Source organism: Thamnophis sirtalis, unplaced genomic scaffold (genome assembly GCF_051295495.1).
Source record: "Thamnophis sirtalis isolate CommonGarterSnake01/CBP01778 unplaced genomic scaffold, rThaSir2_p1.2 scaffold_13, whole genome shotgun sequence".
Taxonomy (NCBI): domain Eukaryota; kingdom Metazoa; phylum Chordata; class Lepidosauria; order Squamata; family Natricidae; genus Thamnophis; species Thamnophis sirtalis.
In genome coordinates, this window is record NW_028261393.1 from 45,105,768 (window position 1) to 45,131,428 (window position 25,661).

The 25,661-nt window shown below is 44.1% G+C and overlaps 1 protein-coding gene across 1 annotated transcript in view; it reads right to left on the minus strand.

Moving 5' to 3' along the window:
* CHM (CHM Rab escort protein) overlaps positions 1–25,661 on the minus strand; it is a 79,780-nt gene that overhangs the window by 51,660 nt on the left and 2,459 nt on the right. Inside the window, exons 2-4 of the mRNA XM_087727162.1 lie at positions 14,312–14,378; positions 7,176–7,248; positions 5,190–5,314 (exon numbers count right to left, since the gene is read on the minus strand). Coding sequence (XP_087583288.1) covers positions 5,190–5,314; positions 7,176–7,248; positions 14,312–14,378 — 265 coding nt within the window. The remainder of the gene's footprint in view (positions 1–5,189; positions 5,315–7,175; positions 7,249–14,311; positions 14,379–25,661) is intronic.

The window sequence follows — 25,661 nt, forward strand, 5'->3', positions numbered from 1 at the left end:
GCTGTTCCACTGGTTAATTATTCTCATTGTTAGGAAGTTTCTCCTTACTTCCACGTTGTTTCTCTCTTTGATTAGTTTCCAACCATTGTTTCTTGTCTTGCCCTCCGGTGGTTTATAGGATAATCTGACCCCCGTCCCCTCCTCTTCTTTGTGGCAGCCTCTCAAATACTGGAACACTGCTGTCATGTCACCCCTAATTCTTCTTTTCTTTAGATTAGCCAAACCCAGATCCTGCAACCATTCTTTGTATGCTGAAGTCACCAGGCCTTTGATCATCTCAATTGCTCTTCTCTGAACTTCTTCCAAGTTTTCCAAATCTCTGAACTAGACTTTCTTAGGTTTTTTTTCCCCCCTTGGAAACATTTCGCTTCTCGTCCAAGAAGTGAACTTCTTCAGAACTGAAATAGCTTCTTGCATGAGAAGCAAAATGTTTTCCAGGGGTTTAAAAAAAAATGGTCAGTTGCCTTTTGGAAAAAGCACCTTTGGGACAAGAAGAGTTCTGCCTTTCCGCTTTGATCAACTTTCTTTCTTTTTTGTTTTTTTAAAGATTTTTATTAACAAATATGTAAAATACACACACACAAAACCTAGACGTACACCACATTTACACAGTACGATACGAACAGGAACTTCCTGTTCTTTCTAATAGCAATTATCAATCGATACCGCTCACCTTATATTATTTCCCCTTCTATTGTATTTCATTTGAATTTCACCATTCTTAACCCTCTTATTTTACTCATAATTATTATTTTTTGAGTTTTGTTATATTCCTTCACGGATTCTTGTTTCTTTCCTCCATTCACCTATACCATTTATCCCATATCTGGTGGAATTCTGATTCTTCTTCTCCCTGCATTTCTTTAGTTAGTTTGTCCATTTCGGCACAGTCTATAACCTTTCTTATTATTTCATCTTCGCTTGGAATTAATTTGTTTTTCCATTTCTGGGCAAAGGCAATTCTTGGCGCCGTAATTATATGTAGTATTAAATACTGGATTTCTTTTTTGCATTTCGCAGACATTATTCCTAATAAAAAAACCTTCAGGCTTCCATTCTATTTTAACCCCTGTCATTGCCTCCAGCCAATTTTTGATCCTTTTCACTGGAGTTATAATCATCTCAATATGGAAGCCTGGATGCTATTACAGAAACCACATCCTAAACAGTGGCAAAAGCTACAGTAGATGAAGGATGATACCAAGGAGATAGAGGCATTTTATACCTGAATTGGGCCAGGATTGTTATTCTTCTCCCACCTCCCGTGTGTGTGTGTGTGTGTGTGTGTGTGTGTGTGTGTGTGTGTGTGTGTGTAGGCATAGCACAGGTAGTCCTTGACTTACAACCATTCATTTAGTGACCATTGAAGTTACAACTTCACTGAAAAAAAGTAACCAACCTATGACCATTGTTCACAATTATGATCGTTACAGCATCTCCATGGTCCAGAGGCTGGTTCATATTTATGATGGTTGCAGCATCCCGGGGTCATGTGATCCCCTTTTATGACCTTCTGACAGGCAAAGCCAATGGAGAAGCCAGATTCACTTAACAACCGTGCCCCTAACTGAACGACTGCAGTGATTCACTTAAGAACGGTGGCCAGAAAGGTCGTAAAGAACGAGGCAAAATTCTCCGAACAAAGATCTCACTTAGCAACCAACATTTTGGGATTCACTGTCGTCATACGTTGAGGACTACGTTCAGTTGAGTTCTTGCGGGGCTCCCATGGGGGGGAAATGCAGTCCATTTTGTCTGCAAAGAAGTGACAATCGCTCCCTGCCAGCCTCCAACTAAGTCGAAACTTCCATCTAATATTCCCGCAAACAATGAATTAAAAAGCAACTCGCTCCCTTGGATCTGGAATACGAAATCTGAAATTTATAATTACCACCCCGGATATTTTTTTTCATCCAAGGACGTAATTTTCAAACAGAATAGATGCGGCAATAAAAGCGGAAGCAGGGTGGGGGTGGGGGGGTTGTTCACATTTAAATCTTTGTACAGGTCTGGGGTGGGGTGGGGGGAAATCTCCCAACCCCCCTCGCTCCTTTTTCGGCCATGCTATCTCACAATAAGGGACACATCTGCAGCACCAATTGTGGTGTAAATTCTGAACATTATCTAGTCTCGTTCATTAATTAATGGTCCCAACAAAGGAATCTCTCAAAGCCAATGTGTCTTATTAATGCTTTGCCACAGTCACCCTTCCGATAGGTCAAAAGAAAAACTGCCAACCAGCTGGTTAATTTATGCGGCACAGGTGTTCGCTATTTATTTTTCACTCGTTTTCCTTCTTTTGAAAAAAAAAAAAACCCATTCTTTTTCTCTATCCCACTTGTTGCAGGGATGGTATTCTCTTCCTTTGATGGATGCGTTTTATTTGGTGGCCGTGGGTTCAGCTTTGTACGTTTCTATTACCGCTGCTCCCCAGCTGTTTTATTCTTTCAAAATAAATGTTTAATGGCAACTTCATAGGAGTTCAGGCAAGTTAAGAAGCAAAGGAGCTGAAGCACGTCAACCGTGTCGAATCAACTCTTCCTGGAGCATAAATTAGATGCAGGGGTTTTGGTTTGGTTTCAAACAGCTTTTCTTTTTTAAATGGGCTCCATTTAAAAAATACATTTAAAGTAAAGAGTTGGTGCAGATGCAATAACCCAGTGTTTCTCAACCTTGGCCACTTGAAGATGTCCGGACTTCAACTCCCAGAATTCCCCAGCCAGGGGAATTCTGGGAGTTGAAGTCCGGACATCTTCAAGTGGCCAAGGTTGAGAAACACTTCATTAACCAATCCAGAGCTATAAAAACGGTTCCACCACAAATCCGCGAAGCCCTTATCCACAGAGACATAAGCGCGAAGACTAATTCACGCCGTTCTAAGCGCTAAGGAAAAACGCGACCCTACCGCGATGACATAATCGCAGAGGGCAAATTCGCGCATTCCCAAGCACTCATTACCCTAAACCTAACCCTAAACCTAAACTTAACGCTAAACCTAACGCTAAACCTAACCCTAACCCTAACCCTAACGCTAAACCTAACCCTAAACTTAATGCTAAACCTAACGCTAAACCTAACGCTAACCCTAACGCTAACGCTAACGCTAACCCTAACCCTAACCCTAAAACAAACCCCTAAACCTAATCCTAACGCTTACCTTAATTGAAGTCGGCTTTCTGCCGCGGCACCGTTTTAAAGCGTCCTTCTGTTGCCGCGCTGTTGTCGCGGCGGTGATGACGTCGCGGCTTTAGCGCCGCAATTTTATCACCGCGATTTTGACGATCGCGGTTTTGTCGTGCCACAATAAAAACAGTCTAGAACAGGGATGTCAAACTCGATTTAATTGAGAGCCACATCAAGGATGTGCTTGACCTAGTCTCAGGCCTGCGAGTCATATTCCTTTTAGGATCTTTGGCCTGCCACACTCTCTATTATTTTACTACGCTGTTTCATTAGTAGGGTAATTGGGAGGGGGAATGTCAGCCTCTGTTTTGCTACTTGCCATTGAAACGGGGAGAGGGAGGAATGGTATTTGGGAAGGGAAGTTTTACGTACAGGAGAGATTGTGAAAAGGGAGTTTTGTTCTCACCATCTATTGCCCATGCTGGAGATAGTGGATGGGCCCGCCAAGGCCAACTGTCCTCCATACCAATCACCGGTGGGTTCCTACCAGTTCGCACTTATTCAGTAGAACCGGTTTGTCAAATCTACCGAACCGGTTAGAAGAGGTTCCACCAGCGGACCCGGAAATAGCAATAGCAATAGCAGTAGACTTATATACCGCTTCATAGGCCTTTCAGGCCTCTCTAAGCGGTTTACAGAGAGTCAGCATATTGCCCCCAACAATCTGGGTCCTCATTTTACCCACCTCGGAAGGATGGAAGGCTGAGTCAACCCTGAGCCGGTGAGATTTGAACCGCTGAACTGCTGATCTAGCAGTAGCCTGCAGTGCTGCATTTAACCACTGCACCACCTTGGCTCTAAAAGCAGGCCACACCTACAGAAGAGGTTCCACACTTTCTTGAAACCCACCACTGGTCCTTGGATATGATTATTCTACACTATCTTGCTCATATTTATAAAGCTCAGTGCCTCTGTGAAAGGTAAGGATGACTACTGCGTTTGTGGTGCAATCAGAACATTGTGTGTGTTGAAGTTGTTTTAACGCAAACCAAAGATGCCTTTTAAAAAACACATTTACATCATATTCTTAGGCATGCCAGTGCTGTGTGTGAGGTAATTTAAGGTGGTTCTGACAAGTGTCGTCGGCGTCTTCATATCCGGTCACATGGGTGGTAAGCCACTCCCATCCGGTCACATGGGCAGTAAGCCACTCCCACAAAGGAGGCCACACCCACAGAGTAGGTTCGAACAATTTTTGAAACCCACCACTGATACCAACCTGACGATGTTTTTTGAAGATGGACCTCACATGACACCTGAGGGATTTGCAGATTGGACTAGGGATGGGGTTCCCAGGGGGAGGGCGTTGGTTGACAATTTGATATCTATGATTACGCGTGCTTTTGCCTCAGATCTTGCTTTGCTTAGCTGCTATCTTTTCATAACCAGTAAAAGTACTCTTAATTCTGCGAAATGGAGTTGAGTGGTTTCTTTCTTGGTTGCTGAGGGAGGCTGGCTTGACAGGGAAGAATAAGGAGTAGAACTGTCGAATGTGTTGTTGTCAAAATAAAACATTCCTTTCTAGAAGCCCGAGGTCATCCTTTGCCTCCGCACCTCTGCACCTGACTGGAACTAGATGGGTGGAAATGCCAGTGTGGCAGAGGAAGATTGGACCATGTGATGGACTTGTGGGTGTGGGGACAAGATCTTGAATTTTCAACTGGGTGGGAACCCCAGGAAGCTTTCAGATTCGGGTTTCCCACAGATGTGCCAACATGTCCCTCTTATTAAATTGGAACTTTGAGGAAAGCTGCCTTGAACTCTGATTTAATTCTGGATGATATTTGGAACTGTGACACCTAGGAGGGTGGGTTGTCTGGGATAGCAATAGCAATAACAGTTAGACTTATATACCGCTTCATAGGGCTTTCAGCCCTCTCTAAGCGGTTTACAGAGTCAGCATATTGCCCCCACAGTCTGGGATGGTTTAAACATGCAAACAGTCTGGGATGGTTTAAACATGCAAACATATCTATTAAATGAAATGCATACCATCTTGTACTCACCTAACGTAGCAGAAATATTCTACATTCTGGATGGTTTGATCTTCCTTGTTAAGAGGAACCGCTTCCTCATTTTCAAGAATTAGGTCTTGCCAAGCCGTACTTTCCTCACACGGATCAGCCTGTTCCTTGTAATAGCAGGAACAAACAAAATAAAACTTAGATTAGAAAACACAGGGCGGGGGGGGGGGGGGGTAGCCAAACAGCACTGCAATGTTTTTTTGTTTCCCTTGTTTCATTTCAACTTTTAAAATGGCAGGAATGGCACACCAACCCTTTGCTCTCTTCCGGATTCTATTGCTCCAGCGCGCTCTAGTTTCTGTGGTGCCGAAAAGGTTAACCATCGCTGGTACATAAGATCAAGCTGTTAGAGACTTCTTGAGTTGCAAAGTTTTTTTTTTTAAAAAAAGCAAGTTGAATCTTTTTAAAACTTCTGCAAAGTACACCGTTACAGAATGCAAACAGCAAATATACCTATAGATAATTCTGACTGGCTCATGAGTCCCTACAACTCAAGAAGAAATTATTATACGGATGAAGACTTAATTTTTTTTAAAGAACCATTTAAAAAAAAGAAGAAGGTTAAAGGCTATGTAGGGCACGATAGTATCATTGGAATTTTCAATCGTTTTCTTCATTTTTGGAATTTAAAAAAAACAACACCTAAATTACAGTAGGGTTAAGAATTCCCCCCTCTCCCCTGCAGGATCCAATCTGGGTCGCTCACTGGGACCTGAGGTTTAGACTTCTGAGTTTTCGGACTCGTGTTGAAGCAGTTCTGCAGGGAACTCCTCTCTAGCTCTCTGGTAACCAACCCAAGATTGGATCCCCCAACATTATCCTGGGACATGTAATTTCGCCTTCGTTCATAACTTTTTTTCCCTTCCAATATCACACTGCAAACCAGTGGTTGTTTGGTGTTTTGTTTGAAGAGCCGAGGTGGCGCAGTGGTTAAATGCAGCACTGCAGGCTACTGCTAGATCAGCAGTTCAGCGGTTCAAATCTCACCGGCTCAGGGTTGACTCAGCCTTCCATCCTTCCGAGGTGGGTAAAATGAGGACCCAGATTGTTGGGGGCAATATGCTGACTCTCTGTAAACCGCTTAGAGAGGGCTGAAAGCCCTATGAAGCGGTATATAAGTCTACTGCTATTGCTATTGCTATTGTTTTGTTTTTTTGCAAAAACCACTGGTTTGCAGTGTGATCTTGGAAGAGTTCTGGAAATAGGAAGAAAAAAGACCCTAGTCTTGCCTAATGATTACAGGCTGCCAAATTTATCCTTACATGTTGTTTTCACATGGGTGGAATCGATCAACTGGTCCCTTCTTGGTGGAATTTAATCTAGCAGAAATATTAAAATAGAAGTAGCAATAGCACTCAGACTTATATACCGCTTCACAGGGCTTTACAGCCCTCTCTAAATGGTTTACAGAGTCAGCATATTGTCCTCAACAATCTGGGTCCTCCTTTTACCCACTTCCAAAGGATGGAAGACCGAGTCAATCTTGAGCCGGTCAGGATTAAACTGCTGGCAGTGGGCAGAGTTAACTATAGCCATTAGCACTTAGACTTATATACCGCTTCACAGTGATTTCCAACCTTCTCTAAGTGGTGGACAGAGTCACCCTCTTTCCCCCAACAATCTGGGTCCTCATTTTACCCACCTCAGAAGGATGGAAGGCTGAGTCAACCTTGAGCCAGGTGAGAATCAAACTGCCAAACTGCTGGCAGCCGGCAGTCAACAGAAATAGCCTGCAGTACTGCACTCACACCACTGGGCTACTTCGTCTTAAAATTAAAATAATTTTAAATTAGGAAATGGGAACAGAACATGTTTCCTTATCTCCCCACCTTTGTAAGAATTTTCAATTCTGGTTCCTAAAAAAAAAAAGAAAAGGAAAACAGGCCCGGAAAATTTACATTTAAATTAAAACTAACGCTTCAACAAAAACAATAGAATTTGAGATAAAACAACAAAGCTGCTCCTTACTTGGTTTTCTTTTATCCAGGACAATAATCCCGAGAAGCTAAAACTTGCCCAATTTCCTCCATAATAATTTCTCCTGTGGCAGCAGAGGGGAGAAGGGAAGAAGAGGGAGAAGAAGAAAAAAGGTCAGCAATTTCCTTTATTGCAAGAATTCTGTTATCGTGTTTCCCCGAAAATAAGACAGGGTCTTAATTTTCTTTTGACCCTCCCCCCAAAAATAACCACTAGGCCTTATTATTTTTGAGGTGCAGGAGGCAGCGAGCATGGTTACCTCATGGATGCTGCTGTGTTGCAATATTTTTGGGGAGGGCTTATTTTCGGGGGAGGGCTTATTTTCTTTCTCAGAGAGTCAAGGACACCTTGCCCTGCACCTGAAGGGGCGTGACTGGGGGGACAGTGCCTGATTGGACCATGGGATGGACATGTGGGTGCTGAGCAGGGACTTGGACTTTCATTTGGGTGGGGAAAATCTGGAAGCTTTCAGATTCGGGTTTTCCCAGATGTGCCAATATGACATCTCTAATAAAATGGGAGTTTGAGGAAACTCAAAGCCTCGGAGTCTTTATTCATTGGAATAAAGTCTTTATTCGTTGGAACCCTGACAAATTTTCAAATGTCAAATTTTCCAAAAGTGGATATTCCAATTCTTGATCACTCAGGATCGTAGATCATACATCTTCGTTTTTCGGCTTCTGTGTTATCGTCCTGACCCATTCCAGAGCTCGTCAAGGCTTTGGACGGGTCAGGCTAGCTGCTAATCGCAATTCAGCAATAGATCTCCACTGAGCCCCTGGTCTCGGAGCCAAAGGAGACCTTCATAAATGTCGGGATTTTAGAAAAGTGTCATGGATAGACATGCAAAAGCAGAATTTGCAGGGAGGAAGCCTAGTTTTTGCCGTGAACGCCAGCCAGTTAGGAAAGCCGCCTCTTTCAATACAGTCGTTGCCCTGGGGGGCATGGGGGGGATGAATCAAAGGCAAGGTCTGGGAAGAAGCGGCGGCGGCTGATGCCTGGTGATTTCTCCAGAGAGCTGCTTGCACGCATCTTCCTCTATTTGATCTCTTTCTGGAGGGAGAAGGAAGGGGAAACAGAGGAGGTCCGGCTGTCATCCGAGTGAGTTCTCCCTTAACTAGCAAACTTTCTCCTGCATCCCCGTTAAAAGCAAGGATGTACAAAGTCATCGGCATCAAAGCTTAAGACGTTCCAATCAGCCGTCTTGAATGAAGCGGTTATTATAGTGTTAGTTTTGCTTGTTGCCAACCATCTAACCCGGAGGCAGTGGTGAAATTCAATTTTTTACTACCGGTTCTGTGGGTGTGGCTTAGTGGGTGTGGCTTGGCTTGGCTTGGCTGGCGTTGCAGGGGAAAGATACTGCAAAATCTCCATTCCCTCCCCACTCTGGGGCCAGCCAGAGGTGGCATTTGCCAGTTCTCCAAACTACTCAAAATTTCTGCTACCAGTTCTCTGAACTACTCATAATTTCCGCTACCGATTCTCTGAACTAATCATAATTTCTGCTACTGGTTCTCCGAACTACTCATAATTTCCGCTACCAGTTCTCCGAACTACTCATAATTTCCGCTACCGGTTCTACCGAACCTGTCAGAACCTGCTGGATTTCACCCCTGCCCGGAGGTATCAAATTCAATTTCACACAGTCTCCACCCATGCCCCGTTTCAGCTGGTAAAGTGTTGCAGGAGGCCGTTCAAGCTGAAAATGGGGCAGAGGGGGCTGAGTGCGGCCTCCTTGTGCCCCATTTGACCGGCAGATGGGTGTCCGTCCCATCTCACCACCACCACCAGCCTCCCCCCACCAGCCCATGGAGAACTACAACGCTAATCCGGCCCTCGAAGAAATACAGTTTGACACCCCTGAATTAAAGGGACATGTTTCCTTCCAGCTTGAGTTTCTGATTCCTGATAGCACATTCCTTCAGAATATCTCCCAGCGTGATCAGGGCTTTAATAGAAAGGAGACAGAGATGAGATTTTTTTTAAAAAAAGAAAAAGGATTTCAATACCCTTAAAGGATATTGTAATGGTATGGCTTTATTGACCAATTGGATCTCAATTCAAATTCTTGGTCGGAGATAATTCCAAGACCTAAAAGATAACGACTTTCTGCCAAGCCATGTCAGGCAAATCCATCCACATTTATTTAGTAAACAATGATTAAACACTCATGGCTTAGCATAATATGAGAAATCAGCCACTCATTCCAATCATTCATTGTAATGTCGTACTTCAATAGGGACAAGATATATTAAAACCAAAGAAAAGTTTCTCCTTCCACAATGACTAAGTTAAGTTTTGCTCTTAAGCCTTGCCAATAATACTTCCATGACAGCTTTACCAAGCTCTCTGAAATGCTTGAGCTTTTGATCAGTTAATTGGAAATCAATTGAAAAATGATGCTTTACTGACAAAAAACTGTTGAAGAATGAATGAACCAAATTGATTGCTAGGTACCCTGTTTCCCCAGAAATAAGCCTAATCAGACTTTTGAGTGCATGTGCTAAAATAAGCCCTCCCCGAAAATATTGCAACACAGCAGCAGCCATGAGGTGACCACAATCACCACCTCCTGCACCTCAAAAATAATAAGACCTCCCCCAAAATAAGGCCAGGTGCTTATTTTGGGGGTCAAAAGAAAATAAGACCCTGTTTCCCTGAAAATAAGCCCTCTCGGATAATAAGCCCAATTGGGCTTTTGAGCGCATGCGCTAAAATAAGCCCTCCCCTAAAATATTTAAACGCATGTTCAGCCGGTCCCCGTCATTTCCTGGAGGAGGGTGTAGGGGGGAACATGCCCCATACGTCCCACATACACCTGCCATCCACACGGAATGGCGTTGTGGAGTCCACTCCCGGAAACCCTAGCTCCCGCGACCCTTTAGTGGCGGACGCAAAAAGAGCACCAGGCCCAGTGACACTAGGACTGGCAAGAATGTGCCAGAAACAGAGACAGCCCTCTCTGGATCAGCTGATCCACAGGGCGCAGTTAAAGGGCCTCCTGCACCTTAAAAATAATAAAACCTCCCCCAAAATAAAGCCAAATGCTTATTTTTTGGGAGGGGTGTCAAAAGAAAATAAGACCCATGTTTTCCCGAAAATACTGTGTTCCCTGAAAATAAGACCCTGTCTTATTTTCAGGGAATACAGTATTTTCAGGAAAACATGGTAGAAGATGGGGAAGTTAAAGAAATAAATTGCTCTCCTGTTCCCTTCCCCGCCCCCCGCCATGGGGGGGGGGGAAGAGCAGCATCCCCCCAAAATAAGATTTGCAAAGATGGAAAGAGAGGTGACTGGGGAGGAAAATCTTCATGCATTACACAAATTGCTTCCCCCTCCCCAACTAAATTTCCATTCAAACTTTTGCAACTTCCAACTTTAAACTCAATGCCAAGCCAGTGTATTCTGAATTGCAAATTACTTTTCTAAATCATTTAGCATCCATCCTTGAAATTCCACATGTCAACAGCTCATTAATACCTACAGTCAATGTAGCTCTCTGAAAAAGAACCAATGGTTGGGTTGTTGTTTTTTTAAAAAACATTTTATTGAGACAGATAGCTAAAGAAAGCCTCCTTCAATTACAATTTGGCAGAAGCTAACTTTAGTTTTAAAACACGATTATAGGAATTTATGACCGGGCTGCAATGGAAGTGACTATTTTGAATATGATTAGCGGTCTGGAGAAGGAGATGCTGAGGGACGGTGTTTATAAATCAACAGAGGTGCTGCTCAGTGGTTTATAATGGTTCACTTCAGATCATCCACCATCATCACCTAAGTGGTATATTATGATAAACACAAAACAGTGGTGAGAGATTAAAAGTGATAAGATTCTCTCGGGGTAATGAATCCAAGCACCGTTGGAACCCAAAAGCAGATCAAAAGTTTCCTTTGGCTCTCAAGTTACTTCCACTCACTCACCTAAGTTTTCCACCTAATTCCCATCAGAAAGTAAAGGTAGTCCTTGACTTACAACAGTTCATTTAGTGTTCATTTTGTCAGTACTGTTTAACGGCTCAGACCACGAACAATTCAGGTGCCAAACAAAATATCCCCTAAATGTGTCGCAAACATATCCTTGGGTGCCGAATAAAACCAGCTGTGGCTATTTTCCCCACCACAGCGATTTCCCCTTCTGCACCATTTTTTGTGCGTGTGCGCATGCACAGTCAGTCTTCTTCCGGTCACCATCAAATCGGGTGCTGACCGAAGTCCGGGAACGGATTACGATCGGCACACGAGGTCCCACTGTACTGGAAAAAGCAACTTTTCTCACTTATGACTGTTGCAGTATCCCCATGCTCACATGATCAGGCTTGGCAATTGACTCATATTTATGACGGGTGCAGCGTCCCGGGGGGGTCACGTGATCCCTTTTGCGACCTTTTATTTATTTATTTATTTATTTATTTATTTATTTATTTATTTATTTATTTATTTATTTGTCTGTCTTGTATGCCGCCCACTCCCGGAGGACTCCGGGCGGCTCACAAAAGACAAGGGAAAGGGGGGAACAAGACAAAGACAACATATTAAAAACAAAACCAACATTCACAATTTCTATGGAGGTAGATGCTTCTCAGCTCCCCCAGCCTGCTGGAACAGCCAGGACTTGGTGGCTTTGCGGAAGGCCGGGAGGGTAGTAAGGATCCGGATCTCAACAGGGAGCTCGTTCCAGAGGGCCGGAGCTGCAACAGAGAAGGCTCTCCCCCGGGGAGTCGCCAGCCGACTAATCAGCAAAGTCAATGGGGGAAGCCAGATTCGCTTAACAATGGTGTAACAGCCTTAATAACTGCAACGGTTCACTTAACGAAGGTGGCAAGAAAGGTCGTACGATGGGGCAAAGCTCAAATCTCTCACTTAGCAACATAAATGTTGGGTTTCAATTGTGGTCGTAAGTCGAGGACCACCTGGGGAAGATTTAAAGTTTACCCAGCACCAATAAAAAGCAGATTGATAAGGGTGGCCAATATTTAGATTCTCCACCTCATATGCTACTTGCCTAAGAAACCCATGCAAAATTGAGGGATTAAATGTTGAGAGGTAAATCCAGTAGCGGTTTCTACCTTTTCTTTAACTAAATTTGAGTTGCATTCTCTTCTCTTGGAATTGTATTTCTAGAGGAGGGAGGGTGGGGGGAACAATTATTTCAAAGAGATGGAATTGCTTGCAGAAGGAAGAACTGCAGGCTTGTGAGTTAAATGAAAGCAAGAATCTTTTTCCCATTCGGGTTTGGGTAGTGCAAATACATATAACTATTATACGTAAAAGTTGCGAGCAACCTTTCTATAAATATTGTACCTAAACCTATTAATAGGGAAAAGTAAACTGTCAAGATATTGCTTAGCACAATTTAAAACTTAACACTTTTTCTTCCCAACGCTGAGAAAAAAAAGTGTTAGGAATTACACTTTTTTTTTCCATTTAGACACAAACATACAGAGCTGTCAAATCAACAAATTAGCTTTGCAAATAATGAAGAGCAATGGCATCCAATTGCTATTTCCTTTCCTGCTACTAGACTGGGGGTCGGCAACCCGTGGCTCTGGAGCTGCATGTGGCTCTTCATCCCTCTGCTGTGGCTCCCTGTCACCAATTGGCTCCACAATTGATAGGGCTCTCAGTTAGGGCAGGCAGAGGAAAAAGTACACCATGCTAGGAGAAGACTCTAGGGGGAGGGGGGGAATGACACTAGACTTCTGGTTGGCAGAGAAAAAAGGATGCGGCGCTAGGAGAAGACTCTCTGGTGGGGGAAACCAGATTTCCAGTTGGCAGAGAAAAAAGGATGCGGTGCTAGGAGGAGACTCTATGGTGGGGGAAACCAGACTTCCGGTTGGCAGAGAAAAAAGGATGCGGCACTAGAAGACTCTATGGTGGGGGAAAACAGACTTCCGGTTGGCAGAGAAAAAAAGATGCAGCGCTAGGAGGAAATTCCCTGGTGGGGGAAACCAGATTTCCAATTGGCAGAGAAAAAAGGATGTGGCGCTAGGAGGAGACTCTGTGGTGGGGGAAACTAGACTTCCGGTTGGCAGAGAAAAAAGGATGTGGTGCTAGGAGGAGACTCTATGGTGGGGGAAACCAGACTTCCGGTTGGCATAGAAAAAAGGATGTGGCGCTAGGAGGAGACTCTATGGTGGGGGAAACTAGACTTCCAGCTGGCAGAGAAAAAAGGATGCGGCACTAGAAGACTCTATGTTGGGGGAAACCAGACTTCCGGTTGGCAGAGAAAAAAGGATGCAGCGCTAGGAGGAGACTCTATGGTGGGGGAAACCAGACTTCCGGTGGGCAAAGAAAAAAGGATGCGGCGCTAGGAGGAGACTATTTAGTGAGGGGGAACCAGATTTCTGGTCAGCTCCAGAATTGAATGCGGGGCTTCCAGTTAGGACTTTTGTGGCTCTTTGAGTGCTTAAGATTGCCGACCCCTGTACTAGACCAAGGGCCCACGGACTGCATCCGGACCGCAGGGTACTTAGATCTGGCCCATGGGGCCGCCCAGGAAACACCAAAGGACCAGCCCACGGTGCGTCTGCCAGTGAAGCAGCTCTTCCAAGCTCCCGTTTCCACTGAGAGAGGGGTCTAGGAAAGCCGAAAATGAAACTCGGGACCCCATTTTTGCTGGTGGAGTGCCCAGGCTGCCAACAAGCGCCCAGGCCGCCACAAGTGCCCTAGACATGAGTGACATTGGGCTGCCCATGCTCACCCTGGCCACGCCCACCTCAGCCCACTGAGGTCAAACAACCCTGATGAAATCGAGTTTAACACCCCTGTACTAGACTCTATCAAAATCCAACTTGGTTCAATAAGGAGAGATTTGGAAGAGTTTTTGGTCACATTCTCCAGACATTTATCTCAACCCTTAGAACCGTGAAGGCAAACCTATGGCCCTTCCCTTTTCCCTCCCCATCTTCCCTCCGGAAGAATCAAGTTAGGACCTCCCCCATTAAGCCAGCCTTTGGTGTCAACGGTTGTTAGGACCCATAGCAGCATTTCCCAAATGTGAGAACTTTTAAGTAGTTTAGACTTCCACGTCAACTTCTGGGAGTTAAAGCCCACGCATCACAAAGTTCCCAAGGTTGGGAAAAGCTGAGCCTATAGCCACAATGTACATTGATGGAAGGACTTACGAATCCACATGAAGAACCTGCTGGCCGCTCCTTGCACAAGCTGCCGCGATGATAGACTCAGGTAAGCCTATAAAAGAGACAAGGTTTTAATTAAATGATTTATGATAAAATATTTTAAGATCCATGCATTTTGAAGAAAGACCGTGTCACCCTCCTCCCCCCCCCAAAAAAATGACCCATTATGATTTGATTCTTCTCTGACACTAACGGAGGTAGTTCTACTGTATCTTCAGATGAGTTATTGTCTATTCTCTATTACTTTCTATGAGAGCTTCTTGGTGCTCTTTGAGCCTGCTTGTTTTCTTGCAATTACCCAAACTATGTCAGAATATTCATGAACTGGAATAGGACACAGCAACAGATCAGCCATTGGGTACTGGCTGGAATAGGACATGGTAACAAGGTCAGCCAATGTATAGCCATGGCAACTGGGTCAGCCAATGGGAACTATTTGGTGACTGAGAGCCATGCCAGAAGGCTAGGAGCCTGGGCGTGGTTTACCTATGTAGCTCTAAGTCTGTGCAAGAAAACTAATCTAGTCTGAATGTCTCCTCTGCCTGTGTTTTGCCTGTAACTACTACCATGTTGGCGAATCCACTATTGGTATTGTACATTTACTCATGCATTATTATGTATATAAAGAAGTTAATGAATCCTGCTGAATCAGTTATCTGTGTGTGCTTTCTGGATTTGATTTTTGCAACAAACTCTGACAAACTAGGTAGCCTCATCGCTGCACTAATGTTACCTTGATTGAGTAATGAAATACCTGCAAGAAAACAAGCAAGCTCAGAGAGCACCACTAAGCCCTCATTTCAACCCCGAGCTACAAATATTCTCCTTTATTGGTCCTCTCTATGAGAGATTCCTTTCCAAAAGGAATCTTGCAGTTCTTGTTTCCTTGATCTTCCTCAGGCAGGTAGGGATTCTCGTTCATCAGGCTCCTAGAGTTCCTGATTTGAGTTTCTCATATCTAGACATCCGTTTTTATATCTCAAATTGTAGAGAAGCAAATCGTAATTGGATTATTGCTTTCTGTCCTTTCTCATTCGCCCAGTATCACTATTGTGAGCTTTGATCTAGATCAGTGTTTCTCAACCTTAGTCGTTTTAAGATGTGCGGACTGCCAAGTCCCAGAATTCCGCAGCCAGCATGGCCAGGTTATCTGGAGAATAATTCTGGGAGTTGAATTCCACCTGTATTAAAACAGCCAAGGCTGAGAAAGGCTGCTCTAGATCAGGGGTGTCAAACTCAATTTCATTGAGGGCAGTATCAGGGTTGTGTTTGACCTTGGGGTAGGCGTCGCCGGAGGGGCGTGGCCAGGGTAGGCATGGCCAGCTCAACATCCTGCAGCCCTCTGCCATCGAAAGCGGAGCCCGGGAGGGCCCACAGAGGCAAAGTGTGCCGGTCCTTCGCTGTTTCCAGGGCAGCACCGTAGGCCAGATCTAAGCACCCCACAGGCCGGATCCGGACCGCAGGTCTTGAATTTGACATCCCTGCTCTAGACGATGGGCTTAGCGCAGTGATGGCTAAACTTTTTGTTGTTTGGTGCCAAAAATGCGAGGCATGTGCGCTTTCAAGCACGTGTATGCCAGCACCCATAATGCAAAGCGCCCCCCCCCCACATGCAAATGCGCACACAACCTCTCCCACGCTCTCCTCTCGTGCCCACCGCATTACTCACCTCCCAGCTGAGTTTGGTATTTTCTCCAGGGAGCCAGGGCAGGCCATTTTCTCCCTCCCCAAGCTCCAGGAAAGCCTCCGGACCCTGGGGAGGGTGAAAAACAGGCCCAACGGGCCAAAAGGAAGTTTGGAAATGATCCATTTCCAGCTTCCAGAGGGCCTCCGAGAGACTGGGGGGAGGCTGTTTTCGCCTTCCCCAGGCTCCGGAGGCTTTCTTGAAGCCTGGGGAGGGCAAAAACGGCCTCCCCCAGCCCTCCAGAAGGCCGAAAATCAGCTGGCTGGTGCACACATGTGTGCTGGAGCTGAAGGCTCATGTGCTGGCAGGTACGGCTCCGTGTGCCACCTGTGGCACATGTGCCATCGGTTCACCATCACGGGCTTGGGTACGTTAATGTTTTATGTTTTGAAGGGCAAAATATATGTGCTAAAGTTTAAAGAAAACCAACCGATCGATCAATTAATCCATAGCAAATACATAAATAAAACAAGCAGACCCGCAAGCCTAAAACCTTTGTTTTAACAAACTGGGATTCAGAGCAACTAAACGGCAGTAAGCGGTCCTTAATCCTTTTAACTGGGAGAGGATACAACTTCAAACAATTCATACATCAGAATTCAATATCTAGAATATCACCTGAAGCAATAAAAGGCAATATATGGAATACTGCTGGAGGCAATAAAAGGGAAGTGCTCCCCAGTAGAAAAAGAAAAAAAGAAAGAAAAGACATTGATCAGAGGCAGTTAGGCATCAAGTTGTAGAATACGGGCTTGTAATTAGAATTTCAAAGATTATCCACCTTAGTACAAATAAATTCCTGGAATGAAAGAGACAAGGAGAAGAGAGGGTGTCAGAACCTAAATAGTAAGGGAGGGGAACCAGTTATCCAGTTCAATGTGCGAACTCCAAAACTGAGTGATTTATATTTACAAAACTGCATAAAAATCTATTCAAAAATATAACTTTCCCAGTGAGGGACTTTCTTGTGTTAAGCAAGCCTTTCTCAATATAGCTGGAATGCAGCAGGTTGCATTGGGGGGGGGGGGGAATGAAACCACTAGGAATCAAACTATTTTCAACCGATTATAAGTGACTTTCTTGGATCATTTCCAAATGATTCAAGGAAGGAAATTTGGTAAACAACCATTGTGGTTTGTATACTCTGAATTATGGTTTAGGACAGGGGTTCTCAACCAGTGCTCCGCAGACCCCTGGAAGGCCACGATGTCATCAGAGGAGGTCCACGAAGGCTAGGAAAAAATGTTATGATTTAAATCTTGAGTTAAGTCTTGGGGGTCCGTGGTCATGTTCTGTGGCCACAAAAGCAGTGCTGGGATTCAATTTTTTTTACTACCGGTTCTGTGGGTGTGGCTTGGTGGCGTGGCAGGGAAAGGATACAGTAAAATCCCCATTCCCTCTCCACTCCAGGGGAAGGATACAGTAAAATCCCCATTCCCTCTCCACTTCAGGGGAAGGATACAGTAAAATCCCCATTCCCTCTCCACTTCAGGGGAAGGATGCAGTAAAATCCCCATTCCACTTCAGGGGAAGGATACAGTAAAATCCCCATTCCCTCTCCACTCCAGGGGAAGGATACAGTAAAATCCCCATTCCCTCTCCACTCCAGGGGAAGGATGCAGTAAAATCCCCATTCCCTCTCCACTTCAGGGAAGGATACAGTAAAATCCCCATTCCACTTCAGGGGAAGGATACAGTAAAATCCCCATTCCCTCTCCACTCCAGGGGAAGGATGCAGTAAAATCCCCATTCCCTCTCCACTCCAGGGGAAGGATACTATAAAATCCCCATTCCCTCTCCACTCCAGGGGAAGGATACTGTAAAATCCCCATTCCCTCTCCACTCCAGGGGAAGGATACTGCAAAATCCCCATTTCCTCCCGATTAGCTGGGACTCGGGAGGCAGAGAATAGATGGGGATGGGGCCAATCAGAGGTGGTATTTACTGGTTCTCCCAACGACTCAAAATTTCTGCTACCGGTTCTCCAGAACTGGTCAGAACCTGTTGAATACCACCTCTGCACAAAAGGTATTTAAAGAGGGTCTGGGGTGAAGAAAAAGTTGAGAGCCATTGGTTTCATATGTTGGGGACTCACCCAAAAGTAGCTATATCAACAAACCACAAGTAAACCACCTATGAGTAAGATTGATGTGCAAAGATGGGCGCCAAGTCCCCTTCATTCAACTTGAATGAAGACTGGATCTGTTCTAAATAGAAGCATCAACCTAGCATTATTGAGATATGTGAAAATACATGTGTAGATCCAACCCGCTTCTTTGAAAACAAAATGGATGCTTGTGTGTGGTTGCAGCTAATAACTTGCATGTTCGACTATCTACTTAACCCATCTCCCCAAAAGGACCAAGAGAAATTGGGAGGGTGCTAGAAAGCACCCAATAAAGGGAGGGAGAAGAATAGTTTATTATTATTTGTAATAAATGTCTTCTTTGCAGTTGGGTACATCTTCTTGTGAGAATGCCAACAAAAGACCCTCAAAACTCTAAATGTGCTTACTTTGCCAAAAATGTTGTTCATCCTTGCGTTAAAGCAAAGTTCCACTGAGCAAAATTTCATATTCATCGGTTAATGCAGGGGTGTCCAAATTTGGGAATTTTAAGACTTGTGGACTTCAATTCCCTAGAATTCCCCAGCCAGCATGGCTGGCTGGGAAATTCTAGGAGTTAAAGTCCACAAGTCTTAAAAGTTCCCAAGTTTGGACACCCCGGGGTTAATGTTTATGGAGTCCCAGATGTTGTGGCTATTCAACTGCCTATAGTTAAACCAAACTGTGATTCAGTGTGATGTGTAAACTGAAAGAAGGGATGGGTGCCAGCTTATCACAAAAGCCTGAAAGTGGTTTATAAGCACCTCTGACTGTTGTGTGTTACATATATTGCAAAAAATAAAAGTCTCTGCGGAAAATGCCAAAAGAAATCAACTGGACATGTTATAGGAAAGTTTTAACTACCAACCAAGCCTGAATAGCTGCAGGAAGTTGCAAACATGTAACTATCCAAGGTGCTGAAATTCGACCTCCACTAAATACACTTTGTTCTACAGCAGGAGCCTCCATTCTTGGCCACTTTAAGACTTGTGGACTTCAACTCCCAGAATTCCTCAGCCAGCGCTGGCGGGCTGGGGAATTCTGGGAATTGACATCCACAAGTCTTAAAGTGGCCAAGGTTGGAGAGCCCCATTCTGCAGCATGTTGTGGACACATCATCAAAATGGGACTAGTAAAGGTAAAGATTCCCCCCCCCCCGGACATGTGTGCTAGTCATTCCCGACTCTAGGGGGCAGTGCTGATCTCCATTTCAAAGCCAAAGAGCCAGCGCTGTCCAAAGACGTCTCCCTGGTCATGTGGCTGGCAAGACTAAACGCCGAAGGTGCACGGAAGGCTGTTACCTTCCCACCAAGGGTGGTTCCTATTTTTCTACTTGCATTTTTACATGTTTTCAAACTGCTAGGTTGGCAGAAGCTGGGACAAGTAATGGGAGCTCACTCGGTACCTTGTGCTATAAATCTTCATTTGAACCTTTGCAAAGATTCCGGATATGCAATGCCCCAGACTCCACTCCACCTCAGGGAATCCTAAATACTGTTATTTAACAGTACAAGAGGGAACTGAAATGGGTCCCCCTGTTGTGACTGTTAGCACGGAGAAAGGGTGTGAATGTTACATCCTGGGGCAATGTTATCAAAACAATGCTTCTTTACATAGAGTGCTGTAACAGCTGCTGGGCACATGGGTTTTGTGCAAATTCTGGCTAGAAAACCCCTGAAAGTGATCAGTGATATTGATAATCTGGGGGCTAGATAAAAGCCCAATTCAGTATTAAACATTGGGGCAGAAAATATCAAAGAACTGGCAAAAGATTACATCTGAAAAGATTCAAAGCAATACAACTAGGCAGGGGGTTAAAAAAAGCACTAGCTTTCCTGATGCCCCAGTGTCTCTGTTTGGCTAGTGTGCCATGATACATTTTAAAAACCGTATTAGTATTTGGAATTGATTTTTCTTAACATTATACTTACATAAGATAAACATAAAGTACTATCACCACCATTCCTGGCATATCGACCAATAAATAACAGCTTCCTCTGACAGGACTCTGATGACTGGGCGAAGCCCAAACGCTTTCAGCCAAAATCACAGGGAGCTATAAATCACGGTTTATTTTATAGAATATTTCAAAATGGGTCCCTGCCTTCTACCTTGAAAGTCATTTCATGTGTTATTTATAACTAGCGAAGATCAGAAACAGAAAGAATGGGAAAAATTGCATGGAACCAGAAAATTTACAATGGGCTTTGGGTGTTTTACACACACAGACACACACACACACACAGACACACACACACTTTTTAGAGGAGAAAACAGAGAGAAGAGACTTAGTTTGACATACAGTCAGAAACCACAAAGATCTTTCAGGTGGGGATAAAGTGTAGGGTATAAGTTAAGCAACAGCTAACTTGCACAATATCCCAGTTAGGAGGAACAACAGAGAGGTACACTGTGATCCAAAGATGAAAACACGGGATCAAATTTGGATCCATTCCCAGTCCATATTTCAAAACAGCACTGAATCTGAGATTTATATCAAACAGAACTACGCTGTGTTTCAATCATAATTTGTTATTAAGCCACAAGTGACTGGCCTCAGGCATTGGGTGGAAAGACCCTACCGAATCCACGTAGCTTGGCAAAATACTTGAAATGTTATCAGAAGATGCAGTCGGAGGTCACAATTTCTAACAAATCCTCTCAAGTTCTGGATAAAATAGGGATGAAGGAATTGTCTTCTTTTTTTAATGTTTTCCAAATTTAATTGCAGCAAAACGTAGGCCATCTAGCAGTAATCTACCTTTCAAAAAACCGTTTTTGTACAACCAATAACCCCACTAGAAACACAAAATCTGAACTGGCGTTCTGATTCAAACTGGAGTAATAACTGCTTTGACAATTTGATGGCTATGTAGGACATTAGCGCCCACCCCTCTCCTGGAAAAATGAAATATTTTAGGAAATATTAAAAGGGCAGAATATTTCCCCTAAAAGGGAGGCAAAAACTCAGCCCACCTCCCCCTTGTCAATGGGCCATTAATGCCTGGGCCAGTCTATTCTACATAACAAAGATCTACCTCCTTCAGGCAGAGCTATAATAGGAATCCCAAAGCCCTTTCATTACATCATCACCCAGTAGAGTCAACCAAGCTTGGAACTCAGGGGCAGCCCCTGCATGGCCCTATGGAAGTCTGACAACCAATCAGAATACAAGCTCAAATTCAAAAGTGGGCATAAATCTCAGGCACTCTCAGCATCTCCTCCCTTTTTCTTCTTCACCCAGCATCTTCAAGACAGGTGGCCCTGTCCACCATTAAAATCATCTTTCCAAACAGCCACCATGTTTCCAGTGTCTTTCTCCCCACTTGGAACTGAACCCAGAAGGACATTTCTTCCAACAGCTACGATGAACACATTTATCCATGAAACAGACTCTTCTCCAAGTCCACCAAGGCTCTCCTAAAACCTGGCCTTCTTTGTGCTCCTGCATAAAGCCACTCAATTCATTGGATTAATGTTTGAATGTTTGAATGTTTATTTCATTTATATGTTGCCCTTTCCCCCCGAAGGGGGACTCAGGGCGGCTCACAACTCAAACCAGGGAAGGGGGGATACAGACAAATTAACAACAACACAAAAACAATACATGATTTAAAAACATACAACAATCATACCATTCGAGGCGGGGGCAACGGTTCTTTAGCCCCAGGCCTGTCGGAACAGCCAGGTTTTAAGGGCTATGCTGAAGGCCTGGAGGGTGGTGAGGGTGCGAATCTCCACGGGGAGTTCGTTCCAGAGGGTCAGAGCAGCCACAGAGAAGACTCTCCTCCGGGTAGTCGCCAGTCGACACTGGCCGGTGGATGGAATTCGGAGGAGGCCTAATCTGTGGGATCTAATCGGTCTGGTGGAGGTAATTGGCAGCAGGCGGTTCTCTCAGATTACATTCTGCCCTTCCTCTAACCATCCTACGTCTCACAGAAGGCAACCGGATCAGAGTTCCAGGTGAGGTCACTTCCTCCCTGGTCCTGCTCTTCTCTCAGGAACACAAGAAATTTAAGAGGAAGTCGAGGGTTCTCTTTCATTCAGCTTTTATCCTCTCCATTCTGAATCTCAGTAAAACCAGGGCTGACCATAACTGGCCTAGAAAGCTAAAGGTATCACTATTGATTAGGAATAGAATAGAACAGTGTTTCTCAACCTTGGCAACTTGAAGATGTCTGGACTTCAACTCCCAGAATTCCCCAGCCAGCATTCGCTGGCTGGGGAATTCTGGGAGTTGAAGTCCGGACATCTTCAAGTTGCCAAGGTTGAGAAACACTGGAATAGAATAGGGAATAGAACAGAACAGAATTCTTTATTGGACAAGTGTGATTGGACAAGGAATTTGTCTTTGGTGCAGATGCTCTCAGTATACATAAGGAGAATAATACATTCATCAAGAATAAAAAGATAACACTTAGTGATAGTCAAGGTTACTAATAAGCTATCAAATCGTACTAGGAAACCAATAAAAACAATATAAATTGAAGGATACAAGCAGCATGGTTATAATCATAAGTGTGCAGAGATAGATACTAGGAAGAAAGAGAAGGATGATAGTAATACATTCTTAGTAAATTATTGACAGTGTTGTGGGAATTAGTTGTTAAGCAGAATGATGGGATTTGGAGAAAAACTGTCCTTGTGTCTAGTTGTTCCGGTGTGAAATGGCCTGTAGTGTCGTTTTGAGGGTACTAGTTGAAACAGTAGGAGGGGTCTATAGATGTTTTCACAGCCCTCTTTTTGACTTGTGCAGTGTGCAGGTCCTCAATGGAAGGCAGGTTAATAGCCATTGTTTTTTCTGCAGTTCTAATTATCCGTCAAAGTCTATGTTTGTCTTGTTTGGTTGCAGAGCCAAACCAGACAGTTATGGAGGTGCAGATGACAAGACTCCGAAATTCCTGGAGATTACCAAGAACTACAGGACTAGGGTTGTAGGCTAAATTTCCAGGGGCCGGGAGGCGGGGAATCCCGGAAGGTAATTCTGTATTTTTGTAGTTTGGCAAGATAACTGGATGGTTGTGTCAAGAGAGTCACTAGGAATTGAGCTGAATTCAAGAATGTTTCCCCTCCTCCAAATGAAGGTATTTGGGAAAGTCTATGTAGTTTTCCTCACTCAGGACACCTAATAAGCTTTATATATGAAGTAAGAATTTGAACCTAGTGATTCCTGATCTTAAGCTAACAGAACCTTTAGAGCAAAATTTAAGGTTCAGAAGTTTGTTTTTTTAACTGAAACGTCAATAATCAGATGCCGATTAGTTGGCTCATGACAAACACCCATATACTGAAATAAGGAACAGCACCCTATAAACACATATTGAAACTAATTCTTATCTGAATTGAATGTTGAACACACAGGCTTTTACAGCAAAAAACGATTTCTGGACCTGCTAATCTCCTTAACCTTCAGCCTTGCCATTTTTTCCCCCCAGACTAATTTAGAATAGGTCTACCTGATCTTGCATGCTAGATTCCCTGATGTGGTCCCCATCTGGCAGCTGTAACTTACAGCACAATTTAAAGATATTTCGCATAGTTTAGCTTGCGGCGTTGTCGCCACACTGGTCGGGGTCACCAGTTGCGCCGTTGTCGCCACACTGGTGGGCTGCTCATGTGTCCTTGCCTAATCAAAAGGAAAACACCAGACGAAATTCCTTGGGATGAGCAAAAGCCTCGAATGATAATCGAAGGGCTCTTTTATTAGAAAAAAGTTAAGTTACAGCGTCATCAAAAAGGAGCGTATCAAAAGGCATATATAATCACACATGGTACAAGTAAACTAATGAAAAGTTCACAGTATTCTACAAAAATAACCAATAGAAAATCACATCATGGCAAAGGGTGGGCAAAGGGGGAGCAGAAGGTTACAAGCTGCATGGCATTGGGAGGGGGAGAGGGGGAATAGAAAGTTACAGCACAGCATAGGGGGGAGAAAGGGCCTGTGTGGGAGTAGCTGGCTCACATAGTTCTTGTTACATGAGGCTGCATAGTGAGTTATGACCGTTAGGCCAGAAAGATGTTTCTGGTGCGATGTTTTTGCATCCCTGTGTATGTGTGTTTCAGACAGCAGAAACTGCCCTGCACACAAACACCCGGAATGAATTCCAACATCAGCTATCGTTTGAAACTTACTGAATGCATTTTGAATATATTCAAAATCATAGTCATATAGGCTGGGTTGCTATATTGGGCTAAACCATAGTGCGCATTCCTTATTGCACTGTAAAACATCAGTCCTCGTGATTTATGATTTAAAGCAGGGGTGTCAAACTCAAGGCCCAAGGGCCAGATCCAGCCCACGGGGTGCTTAGATCTGGCCCACGGGGCTGTCCCGGAAACAGCAAAGGACCAGCCTGCAGTGCCTCTGCCAGCAAAAATGGAGGGCCCGCAGCCCTCTGAGCTCAGTTTTAGCTGGCAGAGGGTTGCAGGAAGCTGTCACAGCCAAAAACGGAGCTTAGAAGCCCATTTTTGCTGGGCGAGCGCGCAGGCCGCCACAGGCGTCCCGATACGAGTGACGTCGAGCTGGCCACGCCCACCCTGGGCCCCGAGGTCAAACACAACCCTGATGCAGCCCTCAATGAAATCAAATTTGACACCCCGATTTAGAGTGACACACAAACCCATCCAACTGAGACTAAAGAAGCCATCGTTAAAGAAAACAATGAAGAAACTCAATCACAGTACCTCGTGGTACTTTCAGAATGGCAATAATGTTCATGCATGACAGATCCTAACAAATTTGCCATTTTTAATATTCATGAAGGGGAAATAAATATGTAAATGAGCGCAAGCACTTCAGAACTAAGCAGGTAGCTAAAGAGAAGGGGCTAGGGCAGGAAGAGAATAATAAATTCCTAGGAATAAATAAATATAGTCCCTGAGAAAGGAGAGAGTGAACGAGGCATTCCATTTTCACTAGTGGTTTACTAAAGTTTGAATGAAACACAATTATCTGCATTCACAAAGCATGTAAAACCAAAATGTTTTAGCTGATTTTAGTGAAGAATACTACGTGACCTCAGTCAGGCATGGTTTGTTCAATAACATTTGGTTAAACAAACCATAGCTTAATGTGTTAGACAGTTTTTGTCAGGCACTCTTAACTCAGCTTTTCTATACACAGGCTAGCTACTGATAATAGCATTATTCATCCGGATGATATGTCTGGCTTCTATTAATGTCTGCAAAGAACTACACGCTGAACAGTCTACAGAGTATAGAACTAATTTTTTTTAAACAACAACAATGTGTGGACAAATAAATAATTGGAAATGCAAATACCTTTAATTTTAAAATAGTTTTATTTCACTTTACTGCATGCATTTGATGGATTTATTATAACCTGGCTTGAAATCCTTAAGGCATTCAGCATCCATATTAGCTATGTTAAAATAAAATAAAAAGAACTTGTATCTGCAATGCTTTCAGACCCAGCATGAAAACCAATTGCAGCAAATGAACTAAACGCAGTTACAGAAAGAAAAGGCAATAGCAGTTAGACTTATATACCGCTTCATAGGGCTTTCAGCCCCCTCTAAGCGGTT